This window comes from Eublepharis macularius, chromosome 6, assembly GCF_028583425.1.
Source record: "Eublepharis macularius isolate TG4126 chromosome 6, MPM_Emac_v1.0, whole genome shotgun sequence".
Taxonomy (NCBI): Eukaryota; Metazoa; Chordata; class Lepidosauria; order Squamata; family Eublepharidae; genus Eublepharis; species Eublepharis macularius.
Window position 1 is genome coordinate 116454160 of NC_072795.1, and position 22083 is coordinate 116476242.

Genomic DNA, 22083 nt, shown 5'->3' on the forward strand with positions numbered 1-22083 from the left:
GATGAGAGAAGCTGCTGGGACAGAGCATAGCAGGAAAGGAGGACCTGCAGATATTAGAGTCCAAGGCTATAAAGGGCTTTGTAAGCAATTAATACCTTGAATTGAACCCAACAACTGACAAATAACCTGTGGAGACTGCATACTCTGCCTTGCTTCTGATAATAACCAAGCTGTGGCATTCTGTACCAACTGGAGTTTCCATGTTGACTTCAAGGGTAGACCCCTGTAAAGTATGATATAGTCTAGCCTTGAGATTTCCATGGCATGGATCCATGTGGCAAGATTGGCCATGTCCAGGTGGGGAGCCGTCTTCTAGGCTAAATGAAGATAGAAGAAAGTGGGGATTTTTTGTTGCTGCAGCAGAAAAACCCATTCAAATGACTTAATTCCTCACATTACTGTGACAGTCACTGTGATTTGCTTTTCTCAGGAGACGGTGAGGTTGAGATAGTTCAAAATCACAGTGTCCCACGAAGTGAAGATGGTTAGAACCCAGTTTTTCAAATTCTTCAGTACACTATTCCCCATGGCAGTGGTTCTCACACAACCCTATTCATATAGCCAGAGGAACTAACCTTCAGGTGTCTTTTTATGCCTTTGCATTGCTTCCATCCTAAAAAGAAAGAAAAATACCAATTTTTCTCTTCTGAGTGGCAGTTAAATGCCCCATTGAGAAGGCTTGTTTTATGGCTCTGTGGATTCCACTGGCACCAGAGGACTTTTGCTGTTGAAATTCATAGTTTCCTGAAGATTTCTTCAGAAGCTTCTCCCAAGCAGGAAGAAAAAAAGAATCTGATGATAGTTCTACTAGATTTTGCAGGTATTATAAATTGAAGATGAAAGGTCTATTTTTATTTTTCTCCATTTTGTCTCGGGCAATACTAACTTGCTGATTTGTGTCAGGCCCAAACTGACAGAGCTTACCACCACAAACAGGGGAACAGTTTTTCCTCCTTTCCCTCTCTACTACTTAGTAATTCAAAACACATAATATGCTGTCATCACCTTGGACCCTTACGCACACTTGGCTCACTCCTGATTTTCACGGCAGTTGACCCACAAGGACTGGAATTGGTCCTTCGGCAAATCTTCCTTCCCCTCAGCCTTTTTTTCAGTTGTGGAGTCAGGATTTTCAAGAATGATTGTTTCAAAAGAAACAATTTGTCTCTTTGCTGTCTCAAAAGAAAAAGAACAGGCAGACTGCAAAATTTCTGGGCGTGACACCTGCTGAGCAACACCCTTACAAGTCTAGGTACTTCCCACTCCACCACTACTCGTACCAGCAATATGGGAGTCCTAATCAACAGTACCAAAAAAGTCATTTGGCATCACAGCACCCTTTCAGTTTACCGCACAGTTCCAGTCAAGAAAATGGGCTCCTTACAGAGTGAAGCCTTCTCAGCACTCCCAGCAACACAAGGATCCCCCAAGGCCCTTTTTAACTGTTCTGACTATGCTCTGACCTCTCTAACCCTGACTCTTACTATCTGGACAGATTGGTATCCTACTTTCCTGAATGGAGTCAATGACATCTGACTCTTGGGTCTTAGCCACAGTAAAAAAAATAGCTACAGGTTAGAATTCAATTAATTGCCTATGTGTATACTGCCTGATACAGCTGTAAGTAATTGCAGGCGAGTGCTAAATGGGGGGAGGAGAGCAGGGAGGGAGCACGGCGACAAGAAACACTCAGACACAATGCTGGAGGTAAAGAGGCCACAACTTTATTGAGATTACAGCTCGGGAGCAAAGGCACGCATAGGGCACAGATCCGAGCATCGGCTGACCCGCCTGCCAAGCCGATGAACCACACGCCCCCTCAGACCCCTGCTGAGGGGGGGAACCATGAGATGACAGTCAGTGGGATGCCAGGTGGGTGTACACCCCTGTGTGGATCATCCCCTGTCACCTGGGAGTGAGGCGGACTGACAGCCCCCGTCTGGGCATGCACCGGCCATTCCTCACTCCCCAGACCCCTTATGGGGATCCCCATAATAGGGAAACTGAGCCTGAGGGCCCTGTTTCCCCCCAAACGGATCGGTGCCCAATGCCCCAATCCACAGCCTGCTCAGTCCAAAGTTGTGACAAAAGGGGAGGGCTGGGCGGGATGCCGCCACGGGCCAAGTGCTGAGGGGTGGGGAAGAGCCATCTGACTAGGGGCCCGCGCCGGATGTGCCTGGGCGGAGTTACCTGGCCCCTGGACACTCCCCACCCCTCCCCAACATGGCGGCCACCATGCTGCTTCCCCGCTCGCCTCCCCCCGCATCGCCTGCAACTCAGGCCCCCAGGTGAGTCTGGGAGCCGTTATTTCCCTACATGGATTGACAGAGATTCGGTCCCTTTTGGCCAATGGGGCCATTTAGGAAGTTCATGGATCAGAAACCAAATATGTTTTCTTCTCTAGGTTTTTCTTGGTTCCTAAGAGAGATGGGGGACTTTGACCTCTATTGGATCTTAGAGATGTAAATCTGTATCACAAAGTGTCAAAATTTCGTATAGTCGTGTTGCAGTCTGTACTGCCTTTCTTAGAGGCTAATAACTGGTTTGCTGTTTTTGACCTCAAGGACACTTACTTCTATATTTCCATAAGGGAAGACCACAGGAAGTACCTCTGATTCAAATACCAGAGCATTTCTACCATTTGGGCTTTCAACTAGAGATGGGCACAAACAGGAAAAAACAAACAAATACGACGTTCATTGTTCATTGCCATCCACGAACAGGGATTCACAAATATCGAAGGACAGGACATGTTCAGGAACATGTTAATAGTTGGAGGATCATGGGAGCCAGAACGGTCCCTTTGGGACTTAGCTGAACTTGTGCCGGGGAAAGGAGAGTCCATGGGTCTCCCCCTTGCATGTCATTTTCTCTTCACAGTGGCAAAAACGGGACTGTCTGCTAGAAACTAATTGAAGAGTTACAAACTGACCTTCCCAATGTCCAATGCCCACCAGATTTGCAGGGGAAATAGTCCTCACTGTCCTCTGAAGACCTCCAAGTTTCAGAGAGATTGCACCCTGAGAAAGGCATGATCCATGAGTCTCCCCCTTTCATACCATTTTCTCTTCACAGTGGCAAAAACTGGACTGTCTGTTGGAAGCTAATTTGAGGGGTTACAAACTGACCTTCCCAATGTCCAATACCCACCAAATTTGCAGGGGAAATAGTCTTCCCTGTCCTCTGAAGACTCCCCAAGTTTTGGAGAGATTGGACCCTGGGAAAGCCATGACTCATGGGTCCCTCCCTTTCCTGTCATTTTCTTTTCACAGTGGCAAAAACTGGACTGTCTGCTGGAAGCTACTTTGAGGGGTTACAAGCCAGAAGGAAAGCCAGAAGGAGTTCAGACAGAGTTCAGACAGTCCATGCCTATGTTGCCAGGGAAATTGATTGAAAGGCGCCAGACTGTCTGGCTTTACGAACGGCTGACGAATGCCATGAAGAGGGCTTGGAATGAACACATGTTCACGGGAATGGGGCCTCATGAACAGCTGGCTCGCAAATAGCGGATTGGGCTGTTCGTGGCTTTTTGTTTGTTTGTATTGCTGTTCGTGCCCATCTCTACTTTCAGTAGCACCCAGAGTGTTCACTAAGGGTATGGCCCCAGTGGTAGCTCATCTCAGATCTCTAGGATATTTCCTTTTCACTTATCTAGATACCTGTGGCTACTATACAAAACAAGTAGTCTGACAGGGAAAAAACCTTGCATATCAATGTCCTGTAACTCAGAGCCATATGTTATGCTGTTGTCTCATTCAAAGCTAAGTTCCAGGGCAAGGACATTCAAATCTAAACAGACAACACTACAGCGATGTACTACCTCAACAAGCAAGGGGGCACTTTGTGCAGAGGCTACTGCCATCTGGAACTGGGTGATTCACAATTATGTTTCTGTGCAGGCCATCCAGATTGCTGGCTCAGATAACAGCAGGGCAGATTGTTGAGCAGGGTCCTGAGTTTCAACCATGAGTGGGCTGTGAACGATATCAACTTATGTCCAATGCAGTGGGGCATTCCTAATGTGGATCTGTTCACAACGGCGATCAATACCAAAGCATGTGTCTTTTGTTCTATGGCATGGAGTGATGTCCTTTCTGTCAGGATGCTTTCCAACATGTATAGACAAGTCACCTGTTTTATGTGTTTCTACCAATTCTGTTGGTGCCTGGAGTCATTTGCCAGATAGAGAGGGACAATCCAGATTGCATCTTCATAGCCCCCTTTTGACCCAGACAAATTTGGTTTCCAAAGTTATTTGCTCTGTCCAAACAGAAGTATATTCCACTCCCACAGACACCAAATGTGTTTCAATTGGGAACATGACCCGAATTCCATGCCTTGGAGAGATGTACCCCACCTCCTCAATGTGTGTAGTTTAATAATCTCCCAAAATCTGTGCTGAAGACTGCAGATGAAAATAGGGTTGTACTTATTTGTTCATTGAGTTCTTCTGTGCAAGCACACATCCTCCCCTTCTGCCCCACAGTGAACTCTCTGGCAAGGTCCAGTATGAGATCATGGTGACTCAGGAGAATTGAGGGGAAGGGATTGCTTCTCCCAGGTAGTCACATGGCCATTTATGTGGGGAAATGAGGTAATACATGACCAGGAGAAGCAGCCCCCTAATGGAACTTTAGAGAAGTGACGGAAACTTCTCCGGTCGGTTAGCCTTTGCATGCACAGTCCCAGTGTAAGCCTGCAGAGAACACAATGAACAATGGTTACAGATACAGAGAACAATGGTTACGGTTAAGTACAACCCTGTTAAACACTATACACAAGGAACAAAGGTGATTCAGAACTGACTTTAAATTAAAAAAAGATTAGAGTAAAAGTGGTCTCAAAAACTGAAGTAAAAATTGAAGGCACAAAAATGTACAAAAATCAGGAGATAAACTGAATCAGCCTTCAGCCAGAACTGCCAGAAAAAAACCCTGTGCAGAAAATCCCCTTGAGAATTTCCTGGCCCCTGCAAGCAACTGCCAGTTAAGAGATACTGGGGCACAGGAACTAGGAAAACGGTGAGTTCATAGCATACATTTTGCACTGAGAGAAAGAGAAAAAATATGGTCCTTTCTGTGGCTCAGCTTTAATATCTAGTGCAGCTCACAGCAAACATTGAGACCCCCCCCCCCCAGTATGTGGAAGTATGAAAACTAAATTTTCTGGTTGAATTTTATAATTTAATGCACTTGTTTCATCTGACAATATTTTAAAATCTTGTCCTATTTGTATTTGAGAAATCTAGGGAGATTACCATGGAGAATAAGCCCCAGAATATGATTATCGTGTTTGATTTATGAGCAGCAAGTCACTGTGCTTGTGAGGAAGTTAGAAGGAATAACCTAAAGAAACTTCCTCCTTAGTATATTGCTTGTTGGGGTTTAAAATGCATGATTTATTGGCTTCATTGCCAACTTTTACAGGGAAGATCATGAACCCCACAGATGCCTGTTTGTACGGAACGTGGTTTGTAATGAATTCAACACATTTGCCTTCATTTGAATGAAACATTCAGACTTTCAACACTGAACGAAGACTATATTCTTCTTTAGGGCTTGATTATGTTTTGAATTGAAAGTCTGAGAGATTTTTTTTTTAATTTATTTACAAAACTTTTTTCTGAAATACAACCAATGAAAAAACATGACATAAATATATCACGGAACAAACAAACAATAACTGTATCTATAAAATTCAGAGTTAAGGGTATTTTTTTTTAAGTTTTCTAAATTTTTATTTAATTACGCACATTAGCAGTTACAATATTGAGAGAAAGTCCTTAAACACTGATAACTAAGAAATCTTCTGTTACATATTAATAATGATTTACATGCCCTTATAACCATGAATTTTTTTACAAATGAGTATTTCAACTTGGATTTCAAATAAAGGTTGATATACTAAATGATAACTTAAATCTTAACCTTATTATAGAGGATTTGTAGCATAAACATAGACGATTGAACTACTTTGATAATAATTAGATTATTAATAAAAATACTGTTTAAGGAAGATTTTTTCAATATATATATAATAATGATTAAATAAGTATTATTATGAAGTCAAACATTTTATCCATCTATTACAGATATTAATAGAAGAACCAACAATGATAATATATACTCATTATTATAACCCTTATAAACCTTGCTAAAGTAACCCCCTTCCCCTCCCCCTCCCCCTGTCCCCTCTTACTTTACTAAATAGAGCTATTTAAATTGGATTAATTAAGTTGCTTAATAACAGTCCTCTATAGCCCAAGAGTAACCCCCTATAGACTATTTGGCCTACTACTACCAACTTGGAGAACTGTAAATAACTGGAGGCCCTGTCTGTGAGCTCCATTCTAACCCCCCCCCCCATGCCTCTAATCTGATATTAAATATATGCATTTTACAGTCATAACATTTTACAGGTTATTTTAGTTTGCTATCAACTTGGAGTTTAACATTTCAGTCTGTTTTTTCTTTCTTGTTAAATATGTCTCGCTTGGGTCTTGTTTTCCTTATAGGGTGATAAAGGACTGAGCATTTTTCTGTGATATTCTATCTCTGATTGAAAAAAATATCAATGCCAAGGTCTTGCAGTAATGTCTTTCCAGTTTCCTGATCTAAAACTTGGTAGATTGTATCTTGTATTTTGACTTGAAGATGTGTATAATTAGTCCATTTATATTTTATTTGGGCTTTTCTCAATGCTTCTGTTGTAAATATGAATTATTTTCTTTTCTTTAATATTGTGGATGGCAAGTCTCTACGTATTTGAATATTTGTCCCTTTGTAGGGGATTGATCCTTTATTTCTTGCTATTTCTAGCATTTTACTCTTTGTCTTCCAGTCTGGGATCGTGGCTAATATATCTCTTGGTTTATTATACTTTGGATTATTTTGTGACCCCAGGCGAAAAGCCTTGGAGATTATAGGGGTTGCTCCCTTTCTAAGGCCCTTTTCACACTACATACCTTCTTCCCGAACATCACGACGTCACGCAAAACTCTCATGAGAAGACGCTACCTTCTGCATTTTTTGCACTACGTTTCGCGATGTTCTGGAAGCAGGTATGTAATGTGAAAAGGGCCCAAGTTGTATATACTGTGACAGCCATGGTTCTAAAAAGGAGGGTAGATCTGCATTGTCAGATATCTTCTCATCAAAGTTTCTGAATTTAAGGTTAGATTGTTTTGTCTGGATTTCCAGTTGTAAAAGTCTTTTTTGTAGTTGTTTATTTTCTCATTGTAAAATGGTTATGTCAGATTGCAGCGAATTGCTTAATACAAGGGCATGATTAGCCTTTTGTGCTACTTTGTCTAGAGCCGATTTTATTTCGGCAAGTTGTTCGTCAAAGTATTGAAGAATAGTTGAGACTTTATTCATAACTTTTTGCTCAAATTGAGCAAGCATTCTGGCTAGCATCGGATCTGCTGAGCTAGATAAGTTGGGTAGTTTATTCTTACCCTTGCTGTTTTCAGCCACCATTTTGATGTCACGCTTTTCTTCCCTGCTACTTGCTGCAAGGCTGGGAAGAATTCCTGAAGCTTTTGTGAAGCGTTTGCCTTCGTTTCTTTTCTTCTCAGCATTTTGTTTGCTCATATTTCTTTATTTGCTTTTAAGTTCTGTTATGACGTTTTATTCGAGGCTTTAGGGTGGGGAGGGATGGAGCTAACTTTCCACGCTTCCTTCTCCCTCAGAGCTGAAGCCACACACCCCAGAGTCAAGGGAATTAGACATACATTAACACTTTAGAAAAATGCAACTATGAACTTGTCATAAATCTTTGATTAGTCTACATTGTTAAAGTAATCTAAAAATGGCAACCACTTTTCCAGGAGGGTTGACTGGAATGACAGATTATCCATGGTTTGAAGACTGTTCAAGACTTTGTCCATAATGAAAAAGTATCACAGTTTCTTTTACCATGTTAATATAGAAGGTAGCTTGTCGTTCTTCCAAGATGTAGTGATCAAAGCTTTAGCTGCAGAAAGCATAACAGAGATTAACAGTTTTCTTCTATTGGGAATGGAAGGGTCTTCCCATAGACCCAGAAGAATTAACTCAGGCTGTAAAGGGACAGTATAACCAGTTATTGTTTAGATATGAAAGACAATCAGCATCCAGAATGATTGTACTTTGGGACATTTTTAAGAGTTCAAAATACAAAACCATTTGAAAACTTTCTGCCCCAAGGGGCATTCATGACAGTTTGACAGCATATATAGTTCAGTCACCCACCCTCTCCCATTTTTCAATCATCAAAAAGGAAGAATTGAACATGAAAACCATCAATGTAGTGGTAAACAAAAAGGATTTTTTGTTATCTAAGCCTGGAAATGGTCTCTCCTCTGTATATTCACCATTTGCCAGAAGTACAGAAGCCTAAAACACACACATTTACCTGAGAGACATGAAGTTCATGTACAGACCTCAAACAATTATCTCCCATTTTCTCCCTCTCCATCTTGCTGTCAGCTCCAACCCTTTCATGCCATTCCTGAGGGCCCATCCATCCTTGGTAGCAGCTTTTAGAAAGAGGAAAATGAATTGTGGGGGATCAGATCCTTTCCTAAGCTTCATTCTGTTTGCAGTGATTTGCATCAAAACTAGGGATGTGCAAATCAGGTTTCCAATTCAGGTAAAACACCCAAATTGGACCCAATTTGCAAAGATTCAGGAACTCCTGATCAGGCCCAGGATCCTGGGCCCAGTTCAGAAACCCCGAATCTAAGTTTCCTGAAGCAATTCAGATTGCTACGGGAAGCTTCGTGACACGGGGTTTTAAATGCCCCTTTCCATGCCACTGTGCATCTGCAGGGAAAGGAGGATTTAAACCATGGATCTGCTGCTTGGCGGGGAAATCCCTTCCAAGCAGCTGATCTGCACTGACAGCCGCAGCAAAAAGGTCGCGGAGGGGTTCCCCTGCATTGCAAGCGGTGGCGAAAGAGCCCTTCTGTGCTTCACCTGGGTCTCAGAGGGTTTCCCCTGTGACTCAGGTGGAGTTTAAAGGGCCATTTCGCCAGTGCTTGCGTTCCAAGCAGGAGCAAAAGTGCCCTTCCACTCTTCATCTGGGTCATGGGGGGGGTCCCCCACAACCCAGATGGAGTTTAAAGGGCCTGCCGCAAATTCCATCAAGCAGCTGATCTGCTCGGTGGGGCTTGAATTCCCCCCACGCTGCTTACTTCACCCAATGGAAGGGGAAGGAGGGGGTTTCCTCCTCCCTCTCCCATCGGGTGAAATAAGCAGTGAGAGGAGGTAGTTTGTCAGTGTGCTCTGAATCTTTATGGAGCACACCAAAGTGCATCAAGCAACGGATTCCCGATGTGGCTTGCCGCTTCAGGAATCCCTTATTTCTGACTCTTTTTTCTGCTTTGGATTTCCTGAAGCAGGAAACCCGATTTTTTTTTTCCACACCCGTAATCAAAACCTTTGGCTCAATTTAGACATACCATGAAACAACTGCTTGTTTTAACTATGGCTGGACTGTTAAATCATGATTCAGCTCACAAATAATCAAAAAGCTGGTTTCATTTCCATTTCTCTATAGCCTGGGACAGTGTTGTCAGAGCCAAGATTAAGCCAGGGTGGTTGCATTTAGACATGAATTTTTAGTTAAGATGATTGTTAATAAACCAACTTGATCCTAACTGAATGTATCCTAATGAGCTAGAGTTAGTGGATCACACTAACCATGTTTTTGGTGGATATCTGAAATGAGCCATTGTCCCCATGTATTGTGCTTTATTCTTCAGAATAAGGCTGAATAGAAGGCAAATAAAGGAACTCACTAATGGTACCATTGGAATGAGGACTAAACTTGAACTTTGTCCCTAGTGAACAAAAGTGTTAATATTCATTTGGGTTTTGCCTCCTGTCAACTATATGGCAGATTGTGATGTGTTTAAATTGTCCCGCTGGGATTATACAGATGGTAAGATTGCTCTACCTGTAATCTTCCTGGAAATTAGACTGTGTAAGTAGAAGGAGGAAGAAAGACTAGTGCATGGACACTAGAAAGGTTATTCCACCCCAAGAGAAAGAAACTGATTATTGCCTTTTTCTCATCAAGAACATTTGAATTTGCTTAGTTCTGCTTGGCATGGAAGGGAAGAGGCTAAAGGAACAATGTAGTCTTCCTCTGTGTCCTCCTACTTCCTCCCATGTGCACTGTCCCATGTATTGAAATCTATTAATGATAGAACCTTCCTTCCTAACAATCTCCTTGGAAGTGGGGAGCTGCATTCATGGGAAAAATTGGAATAGGTCCTGTATGTTTAATTCTTATAAAATTGTGATACATGATGTAAATTTCCAAGGGCTTGAAGCAATTAATTGCATTGAAAACTACAACTTCCAAACTCACCAGAGTACCCCTTGCCATGAAAAATATTAGTCAATGTTATGCTGGTCAGATGAGAATAGAGAAAAAATGAAAGTTTAGGCTGAGGATTTGAGCCACAGAAAGGTAGGCATGCCTGTTCCATTAAGATGAATCAGGCTTGCAGTTTTTAGTTTAATAAACATATCTGTGCTTTCTGGGAAAGTGGCTTACAAATTAAAATTGAAGTGTTATGAAATAACTAAATAAAGCAGTGATCAATCATCTTGCAATACAAAAAATGATAATCAATCAACACTCAGTCCAAAATCCTAGTAGTACATAATTGGCACTTTCTAAAATTCAAAGAGATTGGGTTTGGCAGGGTTTTTTTACAATGCAAGATTTGAATTCCATGGCACCTTAGAGCCCAAGTTTTTCAGGGTTGTCTCTTCTTCATGGAGCTTTTTCATTGGTTCTGACCTCATGTTGCATCGATTTCTCTCCAGAGTTCGGCATGCATGGTCAAAATACCCTGATTCAGTCTCCAAACTGCTACCCAGACATTTTATGTTCCATTCAGAGAAAGGCTGCATCTGCTGCAAAATTGATCTTTCCCTGGCTTTTCTGCACCTTTTCTGTCTGTGTACATACCCCAATGCACAAGCCCCCAAGCGAAGTCAAACTGGCTTTCATTTTGAAGTGCAGAATGCTTTCTTTGGTATGAGGCCTGTCCCTGTCCCTGCCTTTTGCCCTCCCCTTTATTCCCCTGCATCCTAATTGGGTGAACATCAACCAATCCAGTTTTTTTTCCTGATTTTGTTTTAAATTAAATAGCAACATTTCAAGGTTGGTGCATTAAAGAAAGAAAAAAACAACCTTGCAACTGCTAGAGGGAAATGCTGCAATATGGCTAACACAAAAATTCTGAAGAGAGCTCTGAATCCCACTTCATAGTCTAAAGTTTTCACCTATGCTTCCTTTACTTTTTAGTCTATTCTTTTTTGGCATTGAAAAAAATTAAACAACATTGCAACGGAGCCATTCTGAAAAGACAAAAAAGCCTTGCAAGTTTCCTTAGCAATCAACTGAGGAAACCAACCTGTCCTCAGCAGATCAGCTGAGGAAATTGACAAGTCCTCTGCCCATCAGTTGAGGAAACTGAGTCCTCAGCTGATTGACTGAGATTAACCTCATTTCAACAATCAGCTAATGAAACTGACATGTACTCAATGCCTGCAGCAGAAACAGAGGGTTTTCTATTGCAGAATTTTTTTTAAAAAAAATACCATTTCGGTTTGACTCCTTCAAAGTGTAGAATTAAAGAATCAAAGCAGTATAGGGCCAGAACCTATGCTAAAGGAGATCCAATCCTCATGGGCTGAATATGCACGAAACCCAATGTAAAGTTTACCAATGCGGAAGAGGCCAGGTGTAAGCTTTTGAGAGTCAGAGCTCCCTTCTTTAGCTGTCTCTTAAAAGCTTACACCCTGAAAATCTTGCTGGGCTCTAAGATGCCACTGGACTCAAATCCTGCTGATCGACCCACATTTTTCTTATCCCCAGGCAAAGATGACTCAGTTGCCGGAGGCTGAGAAAGAAAAGATTGCGGAACAGGTGGCTGACTTCAAGAAAGTGAAGAGTAAGCTTGATGCAGAGATTGAGATCTGGGATGATACCAGCAATGACATCATTGTTCTGGCTAAACGGATGTGTGTGATTATGATGGAGATGACAGATTTCACAAGGTAATTATGCAGCGGGGTTTTTAATATATATGTATTATATATATATTTGTAAGAGCTGGAAGCAATTGTCACATTCAAAGTGGAAAACACAAAGCATTCGTAATGACAAGTGACAAGTGAGTGTCAAAACTAATAGAACTGAAAATTGAAGTATTCCCTGTAAAATACTGAAACATCCAGAAGAGCGTTTAAACCTTTGTACTAAAGCTGCCCGGAGGAGAGCCAGCACATTGTTTGTCTTTGTCCTTTTTGTTTTCCTTTTCTTTTGCTTGGGGTTATTTTCTCTGGATGATCTTTTAAATATAATTATACTGTAATCTTAAAAACAGTTGCCTAGGAATGGAGGCTTGTGGTTCAACTTATATGAATATGAAGAACAAATATCTATTGCTTTTGTACTCTTTGGGCCCGTCTACCCTATCAATAGGTTTTATAGCAGCTTATAATTCAAAGGCTTCTCTCAAAAAAAGCTAATGATTGTAGTTTGAAGAGGGTAATAAGAATTCTTTGTTAGAGATCTCTACCTCATAGACCGACATTTCCCAGAGTTCTCTGCGGAAAGGAAATAACTGTTCAATTAATTTAAATCAGTAGTGTACATACATTCATTGTGTAATCTTACTCTAGGCTTCCTACGTATTTCAATACTGGACTTAGTCATAATGTTAACATATTGGGACTGGTCAACCTATCAGAGTATGTTTTGCAAATTGTAGCTTTGCCGTCATTTCACTGATATTTAGCCTACCTTTGGATTCCTTAACAATGAGAAGGAAACTAAAAGAACACAAAAACAATCTTACCACCTGCCTGGAAATCAAACTTACATTGGATTCCTAAGCAGTTACGCACTTCTAAATCTGTTTACTTCAATGGACGTAGATGGATATAACTTGTTTGAAAATTGCACTGATGATGATGATCTGCTCTGTGTTTCAAGAAGTCCTTCCTAGAAAAACATAATTTTTACCAGCTCAATGTTAAGTACTGGTTATTGGCCATTTCCAGGATTTGGGTTGCCAAGAAAGAAACATTAATGTTGAAAACCGAATGATATAGCTAGCGTTACAGGCAAATGTGCCAGTATTTTAGGCAGGGTTTTATAGAACTGGAGGAGAAATTATCTCTTCTTCTTGTTTTTGTTCACAATGCATTGAGGTTTACTAGCCCATTGTGAATAGTGTTAATGCAAGACAGAATAAGAACATAAAATTGGGTGGATATTGCACCAATATAGGTTTTATGTGCACTTTTTGACCCATGTAAGGAAAAGGCAGTATAGGAAATCAAGAGCACAAGCAGTCTAACATTTTTAGAATTCATCTATTTTTACTAACCTCCCACATATGGACTAAAGTCATAATTGGAAGTCAAAGCTTTACCTTCTTGTTCTCTCGAGGTTTTCCAAAGCCCTTGCAGATGGGGACCTGCAAATCAAATACTTGCTGGCTATTCTCTTAATAGAAAAATATCTTCTACTTAAATACAAAATAGCAAGTCCTGTACGACTTCTTAGTTTAAATTGTAAATTTACAATCCAGATTTCTGCCACTAAGCTTCACAATAATGCAAATAAAAGCCTGAACACTTTACTCTGTATAAGCCATATGGATTCTTCCTAGTAAAATAAACAGAAGCATATTTTAAAAAAATGTACATGCATGATGATGAGAAAAGCAGATGGCAGAATAGTGCTGGGGGTTGCAATCCTGAAATGTTGTGTTCTGAAAGCAGTGGGTATGAAACGAATATGAAGAGTTTTGCAAAGCATTATATTGGAGATTGGGAAGAACTTTGTGGCTGAGGTGCCATCTGGATTTCACGGGGTTGAAAAAAAACATGATTTTTAACACACATTTTGCATACTCGGTTTTTTTTTTTTAAGTGAACAAGTATAACAAGGAATGAAATGTTGAGATCCTCACATTGTGGATAATATAGCTTCTCTGGCTGTGGGGAAAATGAAAATCAAAATAATGATTAACCTAAATGCTCAGAAATCAACAAAACAAATGAGACCCCCCCCAATGTTTGAAGTGTTTGAAATCACGCTATTATACACCAGCCTAACCTTTTGTAGTAGCTGATTATCAGAATGTAGTCCCTTGCCTGGATTCCTCTAGTCCTGTTTTTGTTATTGTTTCAGCCCTGCCTATCCATTGGGTCTAATTAGTAAGCTACCTGAGAACTCCAGGTATTCTTTTTATCAGAAGCCCAAGCTTCCCTGGGCTTGTTTAGATCCACAAACTTCTTTTCACTGAGGTCGGTTGAGCTCAAGGAAGCCTAATTATGTGCTGAATTGTGGCCATTAGCTGTTAGGAACCAGCTGATAAAACTCTGATAAAACTCGGCTAAAGCTGAGCCTAAGAACAAAGGCCAGAGCAAACCAAAAGGAACTGGAATTTTCAAAGACAACGGACAAGCCTTGCAGTGGGATATCCCAGCAACTCTAGACAAGCAGTCTGGGACCTGAACTCCAGGAAACTGACGATTGGGATGCAGTGATGCCTCTCCAGTTCCCAAACAATGAGAGGAACAGGTGAGGCAAGATTCCCCAGGAAAGGTAAGAATGGAGAAGCAGACAGAGACGAGCTTGGACACCTTCAACCAACAACTCCACTGCCAAGGTGTAGCTTGGGATTCTGATGCGGTAATCTGCTTGGATTTTTCAGGAGGATTGCGAAACAGCAGGCAATCAGGACCGTTTCCACACTACTCACCTTTATCCGGAACCAGGCACAACGTTGTGAAAAAACCGCAGAAGATAGCATCTTTTCACGCGAGTTTTGCGCGATGTCGCACAAAACTCACGTGAGAAGATGCTATCTTCCGCAATGTTGTGCCCCGTTCTGGATGAAGGTGAGTAGTGTGGAAACAGCCCAAGTTTCAAGTGATTGACAAGCAATAGAATGACATAAAATATTTGAATGGATGGGGCCAGAACAGGCCAGCTAGGGTCTCGATCTTGGCCATTCCTATTATTCTATAAATCGAGGGTGGTGGTTACATCTTGTCATGTTACTTTTTAATTTCAGCTACTACAGAAATGCGAAGATATTTCCTGAATAAAAGATCTGCGCTAAGAATTCTAGTTTTACAGTAAAATTTATATGACTGTGGAAACGCAATTTTTTATATTGTGGCAGAGGTGATCTCGCTGAATTAAGCTGGTACTTTGATGCTCTGTTCACTTCCAACAAAGTTAAAATGAAGCCTGCAACAGAGCTTTGCCTGGTCTTGTCAGTTGCTTACCTAGATCACCTGCTCTATCATGTATATAGCAGTTCCTTCCTATATGGTAACAATTGTGACAAGATGTACTGCTTGGCAGGATGGACACAGCAGTCCAAGACTTGTTGGTGTAAATCTCCTTCTTTACTTCTCTCTTTTTTTTTTTATATAATTTTTTTTATTTTTCATAACTACAAAACACTACAGACTATCACAAGGAAAGGGGAGAGGGAAGGGACAAAGGGGGGTGGAAAAAGAAAAGGGGGGGAATGAACTACAAACACTAAACACTACACTTCAATGTTTCCCTTCATACTGTCATAATACAAAAATAGCTCCATAGAATAATGATGGAGTGGTTAATCATACAGAGAATAAACATTTCAAAATCTGATTAAACTTTCCTCCCCCTTCTAGGTCCCGGACGCAATTCTCTCTGTGCAACTGCTGTTGCGATGCTCTCCTCCTCCCCCCCCCCTCCGGCTCCTCCTTTTCTTCTTTCTTGGTGCAGCAGAGTTCTGGGTTTTTATTCTCAAAATCCTTTAGTTGATCTTCTGATAATATCTTATAGGCCTGATCTTTATATCTCCTTCTTTACTTCTCTTCTAAATAGCAGTATCTATTGCACAAATGTTAAGGAGACTGGTCCAGTTCCACTCCCCCTCGGGAAAATATAATAATGACCATGGAAGAGAATGCCACCTAATCTCACCCCAACACCATCCCTTGCCCCTTATCACCACTGCCAGCTGCCTCTTCTGTGAGCCATCCATCATGGCCAGAGGTATTCTTCTGTTTCTGTGTTGCCATTTTTCATTCAGTGCATATTGCAGGTGGTAAGCTTTTTGCTTATATCAAAAAAATGGTGAGAGGTCTTATATATACAGTGCCTTCATCGGAGTTAATATGTACAGCTACCAATAAAGTTGAATTGTATTGAAAGGCACTGGGCTATTCAATTGTATTAATAAATTTTCCTTTGACATTTAAGTTCATCTTCCTTTTTTGTTTCTCTGGCTATTTGGGAGATCCCTCACCCTTTTAGCTTATATCAAAATGACTGTCATTCATTAATTATCCTGTTAACACTCCCCCCAATCCATCTAGTATCAAATGTTTTCAAAAATTCCACCCTTCCCCGCCCCAGTTCTTAGCATGTTGTAAAATTAAGTCATAAAAATCCCAGCTAGTTTTATACTTAGTTATGATCCCCACCAAAAATGATTCCTATTCATGATCTCATTTTGATGGGCATAATTGATACAAATGATTTGTACAAAATAAAGAACACAAGTAAATAGAGAAAGGTATTATCTGGTTTGCCTCATCACAAAGAGGATTGTGAATGTAAATTTGCTAAGTATGTAAATTTATTGGTTTGACCTCCGCAGCCAGATAGCCTGCAGATGAATAAAACACCTCAAGTGAACTTGTCAGCAACGCTGACAACAAAGGCTTGAATTTCTCCTTCTTACTTGCTTCTGTTTCTTGCATTTTCAGGATCAAAACATATGAGGTGTAAGATCTGTGATTAGCTCCTTGGAAACTATCCCCAGCCAAAACTGCCCCTCACATTGTAATCATCAATATATCTAATTCTCAGCACGGCCCCATCTGTGGATCCTTAAATCCAGCAAATAGAGACATTTATAGATAAAACAGTTCTTTCTACAAACCTAAGAAAAGACCCAGGTTTGCAGAAAAATCTAAAATCTATTTAAAAAAATTTAAATCCTCCAAAATGATAGAAGCAGAAAATTGCCCTCAGTGGTCATCACTAGGCAACCACAACAGTACTGCCAACCTTCAAGCTTTGCTTGCTCATAGCAAAAGGCAGGGGGAGGGGGAGGGCCCTTTCTAGAGCTGTTTGGGCCTTTGAGGGAGGATTCAATGAGACCAGGCCTGGCAGCAACCATGGGCAACTTGATATCACATGAGTTCCATGACTCACCCAAGTCCAGCTGCTTGCTACTGTTCAACAGCATCCACCTTGCAATATTCAATGTGGTGTAGGGGTTAGAGTTTCAGATTAGTATCTAGGAAACCCAGGTTTGGATCCTCACTGTGCCATAGAATCTGAATGGATAACTTTGGGTTATCCAGTCACACACTCTCTGTCTAACTTGGAGGATGGGCCTGGCAGGGCCTTTCCAGGCAAGATAGCCTGGTAGCTGTTTCTTCCTGGGTGTGCTTGCGGCCAGGTCCCTGGGGCAGGTGGCGTTTCTGTGGGCTTGATGCCCAGCTGGCCAGCCCCACCCAGTGTGTGTGCAGGGGCAGGGGTATCTCCAGTCTGCATGCTTTGCCCATTGGGGCCTAGCACCTGGGGAGGGGTATGGGGCTTGTCTGTGGCTGCTCCCAGATCTCCTGGGGTATGCTGGCTGCTTTCTTGCACATCTGGGGCTCCTCTGGGCACTGACGTCCCACTGCTCTCCACCTGCAGGCCCCAGGTTTTGTGGCTGTGGTAAGTCCGGGGGGGTGCAGGCAGCTCATCCCCGGACAATTAGGATATGAGGAATGCCAGGAGGGTTAGATGAAATAGTGTGGAGATGGTGGTAATGGGAAATTGAGGTGTCCCCTGCAAGTCCTTGCAGGTAATCCACTGTGCAGCTGGGCCTAGCCTAGCCAGCACCACACAACTAGGCCCAGCTCAGCAAGCATTGTGCAACTGGGACCGTCCCAGCCTGGTGACTGGCACCTAGGCTTGCCAGCCTCCAGGTAGTGGCTGGAGATCTCCTGGAATTACAACTCATCTCCAGGCCACAGAGATCAGTTCACCTGGAGAAAATGGCTACTGGGGGGGGGGTGGACTCTATGGAATTATGCCATGCTGAGGTCCTTTCCCTCCCCAAACCCCACTTTCTCCAGGCTTCTCCAGGTTTCACCCCTCAGATCTCCAGGAATTTCCCAACTTGGAGCTGGCAACCCTACTGGCACCATGCAACTCAGCCAGAGTTTTCCTGGGGAGAGGCTACCAGGAAGCAGGAAGAACAGAAAACTGAAGACAGGGGCAGTTAATGGAAGGTTGGCTGGTGGGTAAGATGGATAGAACAAAGCCAGAAAGGAGGGGAAACTTTTGGGGCTTTCAAGAAAGGGAAATGGTGAAAGGGGGAAATAAGAGGCCCCCAGCAAGTCCTTGTAGCCCCCCAGCTTGCTTGTCCTAAAAGTCTTCTGCTTGTTTTAGAGGGGGTCAGTTTTGACTGCCAAAATTGTATGGGGGGAAGAAAGCATTAAACATATTCTTCCCCTGTACAATCCCTATCTGAAGTGAGCGCCCTTGTGCCTGATCTCAGTATTTTTTAGAAGTTGGGATGTTATAGTCATGGCTCTCCTATCATCTTGTCTGTTTTCACCCTCAGCACTAGCAAATGGACAAGTTTAAATTTGCTTACATTTAAATTCATTTGCATATGCACATGACCAGTATCTTTTTTTCCTCTGGAGAAGAAATGAATCTCCCAGTGGATAACAGGAAGGCCCACAGTCCCACAAAGGGAGGAATGCCATTTCAAAACAGTTCTTATTCCACTACTTACTGCTAATTATACTTTAGAGATTTGCTTATCTTGGTAATAATAGTTATAGACTCCTACCATGATGAACTGTGTTATTGGTTTCATAATGCCGGTGTTATATGGAAGCATCAGGGTAATGCGGCCCTTTCTTGGCGCGCTGCAAAGCAGCTGAGCCAGGGGCCGTGGATTGCCTCTTCGGACGATGGAGACAGCAGCATCCCCCACCCCCATATATGGAATGGCTGGGAGGGCGGAGCAAGAGCTGCATTCGGCTGCTCTGCCCTTCCCAGCCTCAGTGCTGTAAGTCGCTCGGCCCACCCTCCTCTCCCTGTGTTGGTGTAGGATTAGCCGGCTGCTGTGTTCAGAGCCAGGTAGGAATTTTTCTCCCCCCTTTCTATATTGGCGCTGGAAAGGGTTTTTTTTTTTGCCTACCTTGCACCAATTTTTGGGATCAGGTGATTGGCCAAGGGTGGGGCCTGTTAGCATTGTCCTGGCTGGTTTGAGTTAGAGTAGGGTGCGGGCCGGTGAGCACCCTTGGCGCTTCCCTATTGATGGGAAAAGGGGCCTGCCTAGAGGGCTGGTACCGCTTTGACGGCTGCCAGATGCAGAGGCAGGCTGCCTTTGGGAACCCCAGCCTGCAAGTCCTTCCCTCACTGCTATATGGCTGAGGTGTTCAGGAGCTTAAAGGGGGGGGGTGACCAAATTGCCTGGCCAGCCGGGTCTGCCCCATCCAGTGGATGGGTCCCACCCGGGGCTTTGGGGCTCGCCCTGACAGGTCAAGGCGGTGGTCTATGGGGAACCTGTGGCTTGACCTGTACCACTTTAGGTCCTTGCCGATGTTTGGCTTGTTTTTAGTTGTATAAAGTTAATAAAGTGGCCCTTAGATCCAGCCTGGTGTCTGTCTATTTATTCCGACTGGGGGGGGGGGGCAATTTAGTATTATTTGTTATAATATACATTATTTACAAAAGTTATTATGACTGATTGATTATGTCACAGATTAATTTACTGGACAAATTACAGTATTAGTGTAGCACACTTTTTAGAGTAGGTCATATTAATTAATGGAGGTATCCTCTAGACATTTGGGCAATTAAAGCAAGGTTCAGGCAGTGTTTTCTCAAACATAATGTTGACTGTGAGGCTTGTAACAGGCCTCTGAAAAGTACCTTGGAGTCAGAGTGGAAAGTCTGTAGAGGTAGAATGAGTCTAAAACAGAATCAAATACCTGGTCCTGACAGATTGCACAAGTGTAGTTAATAATTTAATAAAGTGGATAATCTTTATTAAGAAGCTCAAAAGCTTCTTGATAGGACTGAGACCCTGAAAAGAAAGGAAGGAAATAGATTGCCTGTAGGACCCAAATACACAAGACACTGGCAATCCTGTGGACAGATGGGCGGTACTTGTCCAGACAGGGCAAAATAGCACCTAGGATGATTTCAGATTGGGAAAATGATGCAGGGTTGCTTAAACCTCCATTCCCCTCATGGACTCCCAATCTAAATCAGGCCCCCACAAGCCTTATTTTTAGAGAGCGAATAATTGCTGGTAACATGGAATTTCCAGATCAGGATCAACAGATCCCTCCTTGATAAGATTGTTAGGTGTAACAGTGGAAATCTCAGGTAATGTTCATCCCTGTGGTGGATGGTTTATCACTTCATGGGTAATCTGCCATCATTCAGCTTCAAGAACTGTCTGCACAGCCATTGTGCGTTGAAATCAGTCTATTCAACAGAGGTCCTGGATCATTCTACTAAAAGCAGAGCCAGTCTAACTTCCTTCATTTGCCACCTCCACTAATAATTCCCCTGAGAAAATAAGCAACACAAGATTGCACTGAGACTACATTAATGGTGGATTAATGTAGGAGATGCTGCCTTCCCATTAAATTGGGGAGCATTCTAATGCTGTTAGTCTACTTGGTTGTAGACTTCAAGCCCCTTCAAATAGCAGGTGCCTTGTGCCCCTTCCTGCCCGTTCTAATACCACCTCATTGCTGTGCAGAGACATTCTGTCATTTGCTTTGCTGTGGAGCAATTCTGCCTCGAATGAATGAATGAATGAATTTAAACAACCTGTCTGCCACTTTTCCTAGAAGCTCAAAGCATCTCATGATAAAACAAGCATTGAGTGTGACAACAATTAAAACCACAATCAAACAACAGAAACACATGCCCTGAGGTTACCCATTTTACAAAAAGCCTCTCTGAAATGGAACTGTCTTTTAAGCCTTCTGAAAAGCCTAAAGTGAAGGAGGCCTGCTCACAGATTCTGGCTGCACTTTCCACAGAAAGGGGGCCTCATGTAAGAGGGTCCGTAAGTGGAAGCTGAGATGTATACTGACCACAATGTAGGGACAGTGAGCATTATCTTGCACACCAGTTGCTAGGCTATGATTATCCCCTTTGCCACAATGTATGTGATGATATCCCCCCAAATGTATCTCCTAAAATTAACTGCTTCACCCTACTTTGTGGTAGAATTGGTCCTCGCCTAGAAGGCAGCCAAGGTATACAGGAGGCACAGGTTCCCCTTTGCTTGTGAGGATGTATTCTTTGTATGCTGGTATATGTGTGGGTTTGTGTGTTCATGTGTGTAAGACTGGCTGAGTTAGTTCGACAATGTCAGTGCAGAACAGCATTCCCAATGACAGAAACCTATTCCTTCTTAATTTAGTGGTTGTGAAATCTCTTTTATTGGACTCAGTTTTTCTGCCCAGGTAGCCCTAGAGCAGCTGTCCATTACAACTTTATTCCTGTAAAACAAAATGGGTAATATGTGACCTTTTCTCCAGGCAGTCTTGGTAGATAGTTTCTCACAGAGAAAGAAACTGGTTTGTGCCTATCTTGCTTCAACATTTATTAATACTACTACTGACCCCATCATCTGTATTGCCACTTATTTAAAACATTTGTATTAGTCGGGTAAACATTTTCTAAAGGAATATACAAATAATGAGTGAATAGCAGCTAGATTTATCTCACATCCCAAATACAAGAAATGCATTTTCTGCAGTGCCTCATGTGTAGTAGTGACTTTTAAAAGTACACCAGGATTGGTGAAATAGTACATGACTTCACCAACATTCCTTGTCTATATCATATTTATTTATTGCATTTCTAGACCACCCTCCCCATCAGACGGGCTCAGGGTGGTGTAACAGCATACAATTTGTAACATGCAGTTTAAAAACAATAAAAACATTATACATAAACATTAAAACACTATTCCATAGACAATATATTACCTAACTTAAGGAGTATAATTTACTAGGC

General features: G+C 42.2%; 1 protein-coding gene across 1 annotated transcript in view; it reads left to right on the forward strand.

Moving 5' to 3' along the window:
• Positions 1–22083, forward strand: part of CTNNA3 (catenin alpha 3) — a 1107197-nt gene that overhangs the window by 1020967 nt on the left and 64147 nt on the right. The window contains exon 15 of the mRNA XM_054983955.1: positions 11878–12059. Coding sequence (XP_054839930.1) covers positions 11878–12059 — 182 coding nt within the window. The remainder of the gene's footprint in view (positions 1–11877; positions 12060–22083) is intronic.